At 35.8% G+C, this 16265-nt stretch overlaps 1 protein-coding gene and 1 long non-coding RNA gene across 3 annotated transcripts in view; both read left to right on the forward strand.

Annotated features, from left to right (window-relative positions):
- The first annotated feature begins 1669 nt into the window (after positions 1–1669).
- The window catches only part of LOC127859360 (max dimerization protein 1-like), a 30571-nt gene continuing 15975 nt past the window's right edge, over positions 1670–16265 (forward strand). The window contains exons 1-5 of the mRNA XM_052396717.1: positions 1670–1848; positions 1977–2067; positions 3348–3377; positions 5161–5275; positions 11805–11985. Of these exons, the coding sequence (XP_052252677.1) occupies positions 1791–1848; positions 1977–2067; positions 3348–3377; positions 5161–5275; positions 11805–11985 (475 nt within the window). The 5' untranslated portion in view covers positions 1670–1790. The remainder of the gene's footprint in view (positions 1849–1976; positions 2068–3347; positions 3378–5160; positions 5276–11804; positions 11986–16265) is intronic.
- Positions 7863–10418, forward strand: LOC127859370 (uncharacterized). 2 transcript variants are annotated; one of them, XR_008039334.1, is made up of 3 exons: positions 7863–7997; positions 8612–9437; positions 9594–10418. It is a non-coding gene; the product is annotated as an uncharacterized LOC127859370 (long non-coding RNA). The 2 variants fall into 2 exon arrangements; XR_008039335.1 differs by having other exon boundaries at positions 8612–9281.

Raw genomic sequence — 16265 nt, forward strand, 5'->3', positions numbered from 1 at the left:
CAGATAATATAATATCAGCAAATGTGTAGACTGCAAATCTAAACATCGAATGTGAATATATTTTATTAAATTTACCACGTGTATTTATTTGAACTCAAAATGTGTGGGATTCAAATTCGGCGAATGATGTTTTGGTATATCTTAGATCATTTAACGTCAAATAATTTTTCAGTATGTTTCTTAGTCTTACTTAATGAACAAGTGCTGTCTCCATCGGACGACATATGCCCCCGAAAAACGCCTTTTCGAAACCTAAACGCAGATTTCGAAACCCAAACGCGGACCCTTAGTTCTAGGTCAAGGTCAAAGGGGTCAAAATTTGTGTGCGTATGGACAGGCCTTATCCATATACAAATGCATACCAAATATGAAGGTTACATGTGAAGCGACATATATGTTATGAGCATTTTTCGAAACCTAGACGCAGATTTCGAAACCCAAACGCGGACCCTAAGTTCAAGGTCAAGGGGGTCAAAATTTGTGTGCGTATGGAAGGGTCTTGTCCATTTACACATGCATACCAAATATGAAGGTTACATCTGAAGCCACATAGAAGTTATGAGCATTTTTCGAAACCTAAACGCAGATTTCGAAACCTAAATGAGGACCCTAAGTTCAAGGTCACAGGGGTCAAATTTGGTCTGCGTATTGAAAGGCCTTGTGCATATGCACATGCATAACAAATATGAAGGTTACATCTGAAGCGACATAAAAGTTATGAGCATTTTTCGAAAACTAAACGTAAAAGTGTGACGGACATACGGACGGACAGTGCGATCACTATATGCCATCCTTCGGGGGCATAAAAACCATACGCAGATATTGCATTATCTTCGGATTCTAACTATCGGAACATTCAGCTACGCTCCCATAATACCAATAAAATGGAGCGTAACGGAAATTATTAGCAGAGGGTATCCGTCGATGAATTATATCTCTATGTTTTATATATTATGTATTCCAAGCGCCAGGTTTACGCCGCTTTATCTGCTTGTCTTTCTGTCCACATATGTCAATCGCATTGCCTATAAGACTTGTACATTATGCAATAACATCCAATCTATGTATCAAAATATGTGGGCAAGTATTTTCCCGGGCGAGCCTCTCATTATAAACACGTTGACTTGACCTAGATCTGTTTCCATTCAAATTGTGCATAATTATATGTGCTTACAATGGTTAATGAGGTTAACAGTTCAACAAATATGCACTGGTGTATGATGCAACTGCTGCAACTGCTTGAAACTTACGTGCTCATTTGCATTGCAGTAAATGAATCAAAACTAATTTAAAACGCACTCTTTGAGAGGCGCCTTTTGGGTTTATTTATTGTTCCGCTAACGATTCTTTGTGTGTAGGATTTCGATAATACAATAAACTTCTGATGTCGTGCCCAAAAGCTGTTTTCAATAACATTTGGATTCCACAGTAGACCAAAACGTTACTCATTTTAAACAATGCTCTTTTACCTTTAAATTCGGTCAAATTTTGACCTTATGCGATCGCAGCTGATCGTAGGCGGAGCTTCTTGTGTCTTATGATCTAAAGCGGTATGTAACGGCATCGTATAATTAACTTCCTATGTAGCTGTAACCAATCAAACGTCTTTTACATGGGCGCACGACCAATGAAACGGTGGTTAACAACCGCTTGTAGTCAAACAGGATAAACAATCATTTCTGCCTCAACGTGAAAATCTCGCCTGTCAAAACAAAACTGACGTTCGAATGGTAGAGTTGAAACGAAAATTTTAAAACAAGATATTTGGTGTTGCGTTTTTTTAAGCAAACATGTTTCATATCGAGCAACTTCTCCAAGCTGCGGAATACTTGGACAGACGTGAAAGAGGTGAGGATTTATTGCATTTAAACGTTAAGTTAAGCATTCGCTGCAGAAGTTCGGTGATTTATTACGTGTCAAGTACGGAAGAAATTATGGAAAAATGTAAAGTTTAAAGTTGCGATTTAAATTTTCAGAAGCCGAACATGGCTATGCATCAAGTCTGCCTGAGCCAGATGAATATAGCTTCAAGAAACGTTCAAAATCAAAGAAAACTCAGGGAAATAGGTATGCTTGTGTGTCTTGGAAACCGAAAATGGATAGTTTCTCTGGTATCAAACAAAGTTTACTGATGGAGTTAATGCATAATGTTCGTATACACGGAATTAAATTGTGTTATAAGAAATTACTTTTATTAAAATATGGGATTTATTGTGTGTGGATAAGATTTTAGGGAAAAAAGTTTTGACAGCTGGATTGTTTCAATCCAATATGGCCGCCGTTTTGCTGTTAGCAAAATAGTGCTAAATCAGCATTCATGTTTAGTTATGTTAGAATGGTTTTGGATCAACAAATAAAAGTTACAAAATACCTCAATAAACCATGATCTAGTTCAGATTCAAAGCAACAACTTGTTGGATGTTAGATTTTTGTAACTAGGTCAACTATACCGTCTTGTTATTGTTGCCTCACAAGGATTGTTATCATTTTGTAAAGCAGTGTTACTTATTCCTAGACTTAATAAATGAATAAAGGTTGATGTTCACAAATTGATATTTTGTGTTGTTTTTAATTTGCATACGTCTCTTAATGCAACAATAACTATGTTTATCAAGTTAAGATTTTTATTTTAAAACTGATTGGAACATGTCCATACCCTGAAAACCTTACACTTGCAAAATTGTGACTGGACTTTCAGTACGTAAGTTTATATAGTCGAGCTTGTAACTTTTGCTTGGTCTCAAATAAAAACAAAGTTATGTGCCTTACATGGTGTAAAGTTCAAGCAAGAAAAGTGTTTTTATGTTTAGCTATTCCTGGATTGCGTTGGTAATACTCACATAGATTTGTTAAAATCTTTTCTCTTAACAGGGGTGTAGAATTCATTTCCACCTATTTTTGAATTTGAAACTAAAATTTTGCTCCTGTTGAATAGCATATCAGTCTTTATAATCAGAAACTTGTCTGATCTGGCAACCCCTTCTTAAGAGCTGTGAGCATCTTTAATATGAAACAGGTTCTTGTCCACAAGCATGGTGATTATAATGAGTTTATATGTTTGTTTGGTTTATATCTCATTGAAAGCTCTTGCTTTCCCTCATTATTAAACAATGAAGATTCTTTCAATTTATTTGAAGAAAAATGATGTTGTGTATAATATGTATGGCTGACTTTGAAAAACATTAGACTAAGTAGGCCAATAAAGTAACATAGAAGCTGGTATTACTTTAGTTTGAGTGGTATACATGTATTTAGCTGTTTGTTAACTTATTTCATGTATTACAGAAACAATTGTTATCTTCCCATCATTTTGATTATTTAGACTTTACTTGTGTGAACTTTTTCAGGTCAACACACAACGAATTGGAAAAGAACAGGCAAGTGTTTTCTGGTTCATTTATATGTGTATCATAAGTATACTGTACTTAAACCAACTCGTAACCTAGACATTGACATCTAAGCATTCATTTAACAGCAGGTTACTCTGATATTATGGCAGGCATTGATGTAAAAATAGCTCGCTGTGCAGCCAAGGTTCACTGCAATTCAATACATAAGTTACTTCCCCTGGATTGCTTTACAACTGTTGGATATGCTGTGCCCTGGTATGTGTTCTATATGCTGTGACCCAGTTTAAAGTTGCATTTGTAATTTTACTTGGAAAGATTTAAATGTAATGATTTGAATAGTTCAATAGCAAATTGATTAAAATACAGACTTATTCCCATAAGCAAAAAAAAACAAAATTATATGAGTGATAAAGCTAGTTTGTAAAAATCAGCTACAACAATATTTAAATAAACATATTTTTTTTTGGCACCATGACCTGTAAAATGTATACATAAAAATACCTCCACACCGTGACACTTGCTGAGTAGGATACAAAAATTCTTATACACACCCACTGACTATTGAAGTGTGTTCTAGGACAAGCTGAAAAAGTTCTGGTTTATTGTCCTTTGGGACAAGTGATATGTTAACATAACATATTTATTTATTAAAGCATTTTTATGACTACATATATAAAAATAAAAAAATACTGGTGCAGAAGGGTTTGATAATTTTTTTATTTACTGGCAATAATAAACATAATCAAGTAGTGTCATGTTAAATAAAATAAAACATGGTCAATACACATTATTTATTTAAAGGGATCTTTTCACGCTTTGGTAAATTTACAAAATTGAAAAAAGTTGTTTCAGATTCGCAAATTTTCGTTTTAGTTATGATATTTGTGAGGAAACAGTAATACTGAACAATTACCATGCTCTAATATAGCCATTATATGCATCTTTTGACGATTTTAAAACCTAAAAATTATAAAGCGTTGCAACGCGTAACGATTGAATAATTTGGAGAGTTCTGTTTTTGTCGTTTTTTGTGCAACTTCGAAGATTGCTTTTATAATGTATAAAATACGTTAAGTATGTGTACTCGGCGGAATAGCTCAGTAGGCTAAAGCGTTTTTACTTCAGGACTCTGGCAGGACTCCAGGGGTCACTGGTTCCAAACCTGCTCCGGGCAATGTTCTTTTCCTTTTTTTAATTTTATTATTGATTTTTTACTGGAGCTTTTAAGATCCAATGTTTACATTTATCAATATAAAGCATTTAATGAATAAGTTAAAAAATGCCAAAATCTGTGAAAAGGCCCCTTTAATAAACAATTCTTCGACATAGGATGAGTACAAATCACACTAGAGCCAGAGCAAAATCACTTGAACATTCCCTACAAGTACAGTGCCTTAAAAGTTTTTCATACACTGGCAGAGTTTTCAGGTCAGGTTTATTTCCAACTATGGTGTAATTCAAAATAAATCGTATATGTGCGGAGCTGTTTAGTAGAGTATAGACCAGTTCCTGTTTACATGTGTCTTGTTCTGAAAAAACTGGGCTTAATTCATGTGCGTAAAGTGTCTTCCCAGATTAGCCTGTGCAGTCCACACAGGCTAATCAGGGACAACACTTTCCGCCTAAACTTGATTTTTGGTAAGGAGGGACTTCCTTGAAACTAAAAATACCATTAAAGCGGAAAGTGTCGTCCCTGATTAATTGAAACTTTTGCTTAAATTAAGCCCAGTTTTGTCAAAACAAGACACATATGTTTCTGTTCATACATGTTCGTGTGCACAGGTCTATTTGTTATGTTTTACTTTTTCAGGAGAGCCAACTTGCGATATTGTTTAGAAAAGTTAAAAGACATTGTGCCATTGGGATCAGATTCCTCCAGACACACTACTTTAGGACTTTTAATGAAAGCAAAAAGTTTTATTAAGGTAGGTTCTAGTTCACAAATTTTTGCACTTGTAAGCAATTAAGGAAGGGTCCATAATTTTATGTACATTTCCCAATTGTCTGTTTTGAGGCCTAGAATGTGACAAGATTAAGTTGTCAGGCTGTCAGCTGATCATTTTAATTTATTCCTGTTGATCTCATTCTGGAATCCCAAAGTAAAATTTTACATTAGGTGTCTTTGTGCAAGTACAGACATGCCCACATAATTTGCACGCATTTCTGGTTAAATGATGCAATGATTGAATGAAGTGCAACAATATGGGTGGTACAACAAATACTGGAAATGTGAATGTTTTAATACCATTACTGGGATAGGATTGTAAAATATAAATATCAAAAGGAAACTAAGAATACTCGATTGGTTGGTGAAAGATATTGCATCAAAGGCATGTTTCACTTGTTTTTAGTTGGACCCCAACAAGTGGTTGTGGTGGTCACTGAACTCATTCAGATCATTTCAGATCTTATCTAAGATGAAGACTTTGAATAAATATATAATGAAACAATAATTTTCTGTTTCATTATCATTATAATGATATAATCAGTAGAACTGTTTCTGATAACACAACAACAGGAAATAGAAATTATTTTTTTTGCTTGATTTTTTTTGTCAGCTTGTGACACTTTTAACTTGCTTAACTTTTTTGCACTGTCATTGATGTAATTCCATCCTCATGCCTTGTATACAATGTATTATCACCTCCAGTAACAGAACACATTCTCGTGTGTATTGTGCTATTGATTCGAGTTTGAATGTCATTTAAGAAATCAAACTCTTAATTATAGTATAGTACGGTACCATTTTCTGTCTTCAGTGGTCTTTGTGTTTTCATATTAAGGTACTCGGGAGTATATGATACTGTTATGAAACCTGATGTATATGCTTTATGTCAGAACTTCCTTTGTACTAAGATCATTTATATTTTCTTGCTACCGATTTCTTTACTGGCTGTTGCTCAGTGTACTCTGTGCTCATGTTTGTTTACTTGGTCTTATACTGGTACCTATATTAAACAGCCTACAGTATTAAAACAGGTGTATCAATTAGGGGTGTGGTAATAATTGTTGGTATTTGTGTAAACAAGAAATTTGGTCCTCAGATGCTTATCTTTATGAGATTCTATGTATTTTAAAGCAGGGCTTAGTTTAGGCAGCTATCAAACAAACTTGGCCGGTGTTGTTGATTGAGAGATTATATGCCATACTAATGAAATAAACTGGTTCTTTGAAAGCACTCTTCAGTTACCTAGGATTGAGCTTAGTTATCTTTTTTTTTACAAAGTTTCTTTTAAAAAGTGATCCATTTTTATGTAACTAACAGTGGCCAGATTTTGATTTATTGATATGGGTTTATTGGCTGGTAAGTTATCCAGACTATAAGGAAAGCGATACTCATATAGTGATTAATTTGTATGTAGCAAATATAGATTGTAATGATAACACACACATGCAAGCAGTTGGTAGAGTGCTGGGCTAGCATACAAATCAGAGGATTGCAGGTTACTTCCCAGGCCCTGCCACTGAACCTCTTGTGTTATTGGTCATGAAATCCCTTATATTTATACTAGCATTTTGTGATTTAAGTTGAGAAGGTGTCAGTGACTGGCATGAATATGTGCGTATATTACTGGTAAGCCAGTTAGCTCCAAGAAGTGTGTGTTGAGTTATTGAACACAGAAATATGACTGAAAAACTGTTTTAAAGGCCTAATAATCAGAAAAACAAACTAAAAACATGTATGTATTTTAGACCAATTCTTTTATGTTGAGATTGGCATTAGATCTGCACGTCTTTCTGAATTATTCAACCTGATCAAGAATCTGTTTAAAGCAATACTTTTGACACGTTACAATTATATAGCAATTTAAAAGCGAAAAAAGCTAAAAGGTAAATGATTTGATCAGTGTATGAATGACTGCTTTTGACAATTTGATTGCTTTACCAACTGAGCGTAAAGACCTATAGTATTGACAAGTAACCAGTCTTATATACTTGTACATTTGATCTTCAATTGTTTGAATATTTGTGGATTTGCAGTACAAAAAATCTCACTTATCGAAATCATCAAGTATTTGAAGTTAAAAGTATGAATACATTTTATCACTGATGTCATTAGATAAGCTACATGCATCCATTGTTGTACCCTTGCTATCAACTGATCAAAATGTTCACATGTATGATTTTATCTTCAATGGTTATCCTGTTTTCACTGTTTGTGACGAGTCAGCTGTAGTTGAATATGTGTCCCTTGTTCTATTCTAGACGCAGACAAAAATAAGAACAGTTATCTTGTTTGAAAGTGATAGCCAGTCGTGACATGATAACATCTCCATATCAGCACAGTTTTAATATTTTCGTACTTAATTGTGTTGAATGCTGAGAACTGTTAGGTACATGTAATTTCTAAAAACTATGGGTGCAGCATAATTATTGGAAGACCAACACCAATCCAAATTATTGTAACATTACACCCACAGCTTTTTATACGCCCGTATAAAATATGGGACGTATTATGTGAAACCCCTTGGCGGCGGGCGGGCGGGCGGCGGCGGGCGGGCGGCGGGCGGCGGGCGGAAGGCATCACTTTGTCCGGACTCTAATTCAAATTGTATTCATCCGATCTTCACCAAACTTGGTCAGCAGTTGCATCTAGTTGATATCTAGGCCAAGTTCGAATATGGGTCATGCCGGGTCAAAAACTAGGTCATAGGGTCAATAAGTGCATTTTCAAAGGGGCCACTTTGTCCGGACTCTATTTCAAATTGTATTCATCCGATCTTCACCAAACTTGGTCAGCAGTTGCATCTAGTTGATATATAGGCCAAGTTCGAATATGGGTCATGCCGGGTCAAAAACTAGGTCATAGGGTCAATTAGTGCATTTTCAACGGCGCCACTTTGTCCGGACTCTAATTCAAATTGTATTCATCCGATCTTCACCAAACTTGGTCAGTAGTTGCATCTAGTTGATATCTAGGTCAAGTCCGAATATGGGTCATGCTGGGTCAAAAACTAGGTCAAAGGGTCAATTAGTGCATTTTACTTTGTCCGGACTCTAATTCAAATTGTATAAATCTTATCTTCACCAAACTTGTTCAGTAGTTGCATCTAGTTGATATCTAGGCCAAGTTCGAATATGGGTCATGCCAGGTAAAAAACTAGGTCATAGGGTCAATTAGTCCATTTTCAACAGCGCCACTTTGTCCGGACTCTTATTCAAATTGTATTCATCCGATCTTTACCAAACTTGGTCAGTAGTTGCATCTAGTTGATATCTAGGTCAAGTTCGAATATGGGTCATGTCGGGTCAAGAACTAGGTCATAGGGTCAATAAGTGCATTTTCAACGGCGCCACTTTGTCCGGACTCTAATTCAAATTGTATTCATCCGAAACTTTTAAACAACTTTTTATCCTGCGTCAAAGTGGTATGGGGGTATAAGTCACATTCAGTGACAAAGCTCTAGTTCAAGTTGAATTCACCAAACTTGGTCAGAGGTAGTATATAGATTATATATCAGTCAGGTCTGATTGGAGACATGCAACCGATTAACACATGCAATATTTTTATGCAATATTTTTATCCAGTTTTATTTTGCGATATTTTCATCGGGTTTATTTTTTTCGCGATTTTTGAAACGAGTTATTTTTAACAACATGTTTATTGGTAAGTTTCATTTTTCCTTCAATCTAATCATGATTTCCACAGGTACATGAGTTTTTCACTGTGCTTGGGTACTATAGAAAGGCAACTGTTTATCATTGTCATCAACCTAAAATCAATTTTTATACGCCCGTATAAAATACGGGACGTATTATGTGAAACCCCTTGGCGGGCGGCGGGCGGCGGGCGGCGGGCGGAAGGCATCACTTTGTCCGGACTCTAATTCAAATTGTATTCATCCGATCTTCACCAAACTTGGTCAGCAGTTGCATCTAGTTGATATCTAGGCCAAGTTCGAATATGGGTCATGCCGGGTCAAAAACTAGGTCATAGGGTCAATAAGTGCATTTTCAAAGGGGCCACTTTGTCCGGACTCTATTTCAAATTGTATTCATCCGATCTTCACCAAACTTGGTCAGCAGTTGCATCTAGTTGATATCTAGGCCAAGTTCGAATATGGGTCATGCCGGGTCAAAAACTAGGTCATAGGGTCAATAAGTGCATTTTCAAAGGGGCCACTTTGTCCGGACTCTATTTCAAATTGTATTCATCCGATCTTCACCAAACTTGGTCAGCAGTTGCATCTAGTTGATATATAGGCCAAGTTCGAATATGGGTCATGCCGGGTCAAAAACTAGGTCATAGGGTCAATTAGTGCATTTTCAACGGCGCCACTTTGTCCGGACTCTAATTCAAATTGTATTCATCCGATCTTCACCAAATTTGGTCAGAAGTTGTGTCTAGATGATATGTAGGTCAAGTTCAAATATGGGTCATGCCGGGTCAAAAACTAGGTCACGAGGTTACTTAGTGCATTTCAAGCATTTAGCATGGTGTCCGCTCTCTAATTGAAGTAGTTTTCATCTGATCTTCACCTAATTTGGTCAGAAGTTGTGTCTAGATGATATGTAGGTCAAGTTCGAACATGGGTCATGCCGGGTCAAAAACGAGGTCACATAGTGCATTTCAAGCATTAAGCATGTTGTCCGCTCTTTAATTGAAGTAGTTTTCATCTGATCTTCACCAAATTTAGTCAGATGTTACATCTAAGTGATATCTAGGTCAAGTTCAAATATGGGTCATGCCGGGTCAATAACTAGGTCTTGAGGACACTTTCAAGCATTGAGCATGGTGTCCAAAACCTTAGAACGGGCGTATCTTGTGACAGTTTGGCACTCTTGTTACAATATACATTCTTCAGCTGACTGGTTCTTAGACACTTTGCTCTTTTATATTGTCATGCTGTTCTGTAAAGTATTTTCAAGCCGATAAATAATAAGAATTTTGCCTGCTCCTTTTGTGCCCTACTTAATGAAGCACTTAACACAGCTTTGTTTTTTGGTATCATGTCAATTAAAATAACAGATTGATGTTTGATTGTTGATGATAAACATTACTTCCTTTTTCAAATAACTAAACAAAATAATACATTGAAGTCCTTCAAAACAATATGAACACTTATCTTGTTAACACTTAATATTTGATTGAAGTTCTCTTACTTGAAGTGAACTAAATACATGTATGTAAAACATAAGTAGAATTTGTTCGTTTCTTTGTAACATTTTGTTATAGAAAAACTGCCTAGTGGTGATAATATACATGTTACAATGGTAAATATCTATTCCAATACATAGAGGAGAGTTTAAGTGTTCTTTCATTGCATTTCTTAACATCATACATTATATATTATCAATGTGTCTTGTTCTGACAAAACTGGGCATAATGCATGTGGGTAAAGTGCCGTCCCAGATTAGCCTGTGCGGACTGCACAGGCTAATCTTGGATGGCACTTTACGCACAAGCATTAAGCCCAGTTTTCTCAGAACACGACACATATTATAAACCCGGCATTCTTTCCTTACTTATAACAGATCTTTCCTAGGATCTTCTCTCTGTGTAATCAATCCAATAATTGGTTACTGTCACTTTCATAATTATGGTTTGTGTCCATTGAGAGTGGTTTATTGATCTGTTTGATAATAATTTTAGACTGACAAATGTCTACATGTATTTCTAATTAAGCCAATCTAGGGGTCTCGTATGCATTAGAGACTTTGTGGCATCACATTTCCCACTTAACAAAAGCCCTAAGGATTTATGGGAAGTGAACTTTTGATGTTTAAATAAGCCTTTGTAGTTCTTTTTTATGGTCATGCTTAAAATCTGCTCCTTCATTTGCATAGTGAGTGAAGCTTTCAAAGGAATCTGTGATACAAACATTGAACCATGTGTAGATTATAGCCTGGTTTGTAAAACAGATAGCAACCTGTTTGGTCTATAATTGATGATGAGTTTGTTAACTAATGTTCCTGTTTTCAAGCACATTGATCTGTTTTAATCACAAAGGCTTCCGGATAAAATACCAAATCAATAGTTCTTGAATTCAAATATAATGAAGCAACATATCGAATTATGATTGCAACGTTTATTTTAGTATAAGATCTCCCAAATTTGTTCATCCAGTTATGCAATATCAACCTTATTAAAGATAATACGAAAAACACTTTTTTCTCAATTTTTAAGCATATTTTGGCAAAACGGAAACACCACTTATTTCCCAATTTTAGTCAAAACACCTCAAATTTTCCTATCTGAAAGGACCATGTCCCATTCCCAAAAAGTGAAAAAACACTGCTGAGTATTTGAATAGTTACATTTTGTAGTAATGTATTGATGTAAATTACAAGCTCCTATCTCATATATATTACTCACAGTAGAAACAGATTAAGGTATGCTTGAAATTGAACTGGAGTGGATCTTTAACATTGTGCTAATTTTTTTCTAAAAAAATCACAACATATTTAAATTGTTTGCAGCAAAAAGTATCAATTATCATTCTATCTTCACAGACGTTGGAAGACAAAGAGCGAAAGACGTCGACCGTCCGTGAGCAGTTGAAGCGGGAACAGCGATTTCTGCAGCGGCGACTTGACCAGCTGACCAACGGTCAATACCGCGTGCGACAGGAACGAAGCATCAGCGAATCCTCCACGGCAACTAATTCTACCTCCTCCTCCAACTCAGAATCAGGTATGGCAAGGTTTTGCCTTGTGATCTACTATCATGTATGAATGATGTGTTAACCAGGGCCTTGATTTCTTGGTCCAAAATTCTGTTGAGTGAAGCGTAATGGGTGTGGTTTCCCCCTAGAATTCAGGCAGTCTGGGTTCGATACCACCTCTTAGAGCTTTCTAAAAATTACCCTCAAAGACACCATAAACTATGAAGAACTGGCTTCTTCCCTGGAAAAATGCTCTTGAGCTTCTCAATAGGCTATTGTTCTGTTGAGATGCATCAAAACTTGATTCAAGGAAAAATGAATAACACATTTTGTTGACGTTTAAACTCTTTTTCATTTTGCGTTTTCTTAGGACCTAGTATTGTGCACATTCTGAGTATTAAAAATAATGTAGAGATGAAACATAAAACAAGCAAAAATTGTCTTGTTTTGACATTGCCTGGTATTGCAAACATTTGTGTTGTAGCTTTAGTTTTAATTAATGTGTGGTTGTTGTAAACCTTATAGATTAATAGCCCTGTATTATAAATCGGGCACCTGTCCATAAAACATGAAGCACAGTGTTTATTTCTCCCACTACTTCAACACTTTCATTGATATCTCCTGTCAGGTTGAAAATGAATGCCACCATGATCCAATTCTGAGCACAAGCCCAGATATTGGAAAATGTAAACACTGCTGGGATGCTCTTTGTGTTCATTGGTTACTATTTATATGTGGCTTCATTAAATAGAATAGATAAATATAGCCTGTTGAATGGTTGTTTCCAGGTTGGCCTGGTTGCATAATGTATTGGATTTTCAGACAGATTTCATAATTAGCCATGCAGTGATTACACATACTATGTAATGTTTTATGTAATATGTTTGAGAAACAATTACCATTATTTCCATATGTTTATGAAAATAATAGTGTTTTGTCGTTGAAAAGAATTGCAGTTGTCAGAATTGATCAATTTACCGTTAGTTTCTTCCATCATGAGCAATCATGTTATTACCGTGGCTAACTAGTAACTAGCTATATTGTCTATAGTAGCTCATAATTATACCCCATTGTAAATAAGACTTGGGTAGCACTGTGGTCAGAAATAATAAGTGTATGCAACGGCCTCTGGAAGTAGTGTTCTCAATAATCATGAATATGATCAGAGCTCCAGATAAGGTTTTGTGAAATTCTTAACGTTACTACCAGGTTTTCAAAAAGAATTCTTAACTCTGGAATTTTATTCTTAATGTTACTACTAAGTTTTGGAAAATAATTCTTAACTTTTCTAAATGACCTAAACTTATATAATAATGGGAATTTTTATGCAAAAAATCAAAATAAACATACTAGCAACTTTACGTTACTTTATTTATACAAGTTCAACAGTGTATTCAGTATAATACAATTTAATTTTTCAAATACCTTCATATGCCCAAACTGTGCTTAGATTGCATGCCTTCGATGAATTTCTACATATTTCACCATAAAACGGGTCTCCTCTTCAATATTTTCAACGATTAGCCACGGGAATTGTCCCTTCCACTCGTTCAATTTTTTTTTGTCTAAGTTTGGACCTGTCGTGTCGCCTTTATTTTTAGCTTTTTCGACTGTGTCAGCAACTGAACATACAGCATCGTAAATAATCTATTCAATAATATCTTTCTTAACATTCAACTTCGGCTCACTTTGCGTACAATATGTTTAAAGCGTGTTTTTGCACGCTTTGCAGTTTTTTAGGACGCTCTCTGGGCGCCGCCATTGTTTTTTTGACAGATAGACTGTAAACAAAAAAGCGCTTTGTTAAACAAACCCGATAACCATTCTATATAAGCACCGTAAAGATCTTTCCGTCTTCTGCCGTCCTGGCCACTATCTCCTCCTACACTATAAGCACTAGAACTTTGAAACTTACACACATGGTAGCTATGAGCATATGTGCGACCCGGCACTATTTGGAATTTTGATCGACCCCTGGGTCAAAAGTTATGGGGGTTGGGGTGGGGCCGGGTCAGTGATTTTTACTCATTTGTTTAGGTTATTTTACTATAATTTCTTCATTTCTACACCAATTGTCTTCAAATTGATACTGAACCTCGCTTATGACAATACAGTCAATCTCAACTATGCATGACCCTATTACCAATCCTGGGGCGCCCCGCCCACATAGGCCACGCTCACACAAAATTGCCTTTTACTATGATTTCTTCTTTTCTTCACCGATTCACTTCAAATTGATACTGAACTTCTCTTATGACAATATGGTCAATCTCAGCCATGCATGGCCCCATTACTAACCCTAGGGCGCCCCGCCCACATAGGCCATGCCCACATTGGCCTAGCCCACCCAAAATTGCCTTTTACTATAATTTCTTCATTTCTACACTGATTCACTTCGAATTGATACTGAACCTCTTTTATGACAATACAGTCAATCTCAACTTTGCATGGCCCCATTACCAACTCTGGGGCGCCCCGCCCACATAGGCCATGCCCACATTGGCCTAGCCCACCCAAAATTGCCTTTTACTATAATTTCTTCATTTCTACTCCGCTTCACTTCTTATTGATACTGAACTTCTCTTATGTCAATACGGTCAATCTCAACTATGCATGGCCCCATTACCAACCCTGGGGCGCCCCTCTGCCGCGCCATTTCTAGTTTGAGATTGTTGAATAAAGTAAAAATTTAATGTACTTTTTACAGAAGGTTAGCTTGACCCCTTTGACCATTCAATGCATAACTTTCGCAAACATTAATTTTATAACTACACATTTTGAGTAGTTTATTATGTACACAAAAAAGTGAAAGGTCTGATAGCCCTTTTCCACTTAGAAGCAAAGTGAAAATGGCTGTGTGCAAACAGCATAAAACCAGAACAGCCTGTGAGTGCAATTGTAACTCGCAGTCTGTTCAGGTTTTATGCTGTTTGCTGCTAATCAGTATTAAAGGTTAAAAAACTTGAATGTAGTTAGAAAGGTCTTAAATTAAATATAACTTTCTAAGGGACTACAAATGCGTGAAAATACGTATCTAAGTGGAAAAGGCATTTAGTTACATGTACTGTATGGTCACTGATCACATTGAAAATGAGAGATATCATTGTTTCAGTTATTGCTTACTCTGTTTATTTTAAAAACTCCTACATTCAATCTACACAATTTGAAGGACATATTTAACATGATTCTATACATGGATTGGAGCAGCAAATTTGCTAGCTTGCAGATTTTGTATGCTTCATGTAGACTGTTTTCTTCATTCCAAGTCTCCAAGAGAAACAATTGGATATCAAACAATCTCTGGTGATCATAATCACAGCTTTGATTATATGGTTAAAGATGAATTGACCATTATCTTCTAAACAATACTTTTAAACAATCAATTAAGATTTAGAATTGATTACATTAGGTTTGTTTAGATTTATTGATTGTTAATTTACCATAAGTATGGTCATATTATTTGACAGGATTAGCATTATTAGCTTATTGGCATTCAATGTGCTGTATATTATTCATATTGAAAAATGTGAATAATTATTATTCATATTAGAGACATGTATTATTAAGTATCTTTTAAAATTAGCACACTTTATAATTATTATGTATTTTTGTGAATTAAACGAGAAAAAGCTGATGGTTATCACATGGTGGTATAAAAACACATACTTCATTTTGAATCAAGTTTACAATGTATTTGTTTTTGATGCTCCCCCCCCCCCCCCCCCCCCCCCCCCCCCCCCCGGTAGGGTGGCATAATTATAGCAGTTAAACTGTCCGTCCGAAAACTTTGACATTGCCCATATCTTTTGCAATATTGAAGATAGTAAATTGATATTTGGCATGCATGTTTATCTCATAGACCTGCATAAATTATTTTGATAGGTGAAAGGTCAAGGTCATCCTTCAAGGTCGAAGGTCAAATATATGGCTTCAAAGCGGCGCAGTAGGGGCATTGTGTTTCTGACAAACACATCTCTTGTTTATGCATAAATTATTTACCTTTTTCAGCAATTCAGCTTTGTACTTGAAGGGATGGCCACATTAAAATAGTCACAGGTCCCTTCTGGCAAATATTTAGACTACTTTCAAAGATATTTATTTTTCCTGAGCCAATTTCATATGCAAAGATGCTTAATCAAACTGACACTCCATTTTCTTGTCAACATTTTGTATCGTGAAGTAATTATATTTTATCAGACAAGCAAACACATAATATATCAGGATGTTGAAGTCCTGTTGAGATAGTCCACAAGTTTGTAATTTGCTCTGCAGTCTTGACAGGCATTACACATAATTAGGATTGATATGG

Source organism: Dreissena polymorpha, chromosome 15, assembly GCF_020536995.1.
Source record: "Dreissena polymorpha isolate Duluth1 chromosome 15, UMN_Dpol_1.0, whole genome shotgun sequence".
NCBI classification, from domain to species: Eukaryota; Metazoa; Mollusca; class Bivalvia; order Myida; family Dreissenidae; genus Dreissena; species Dreissena polymorpha.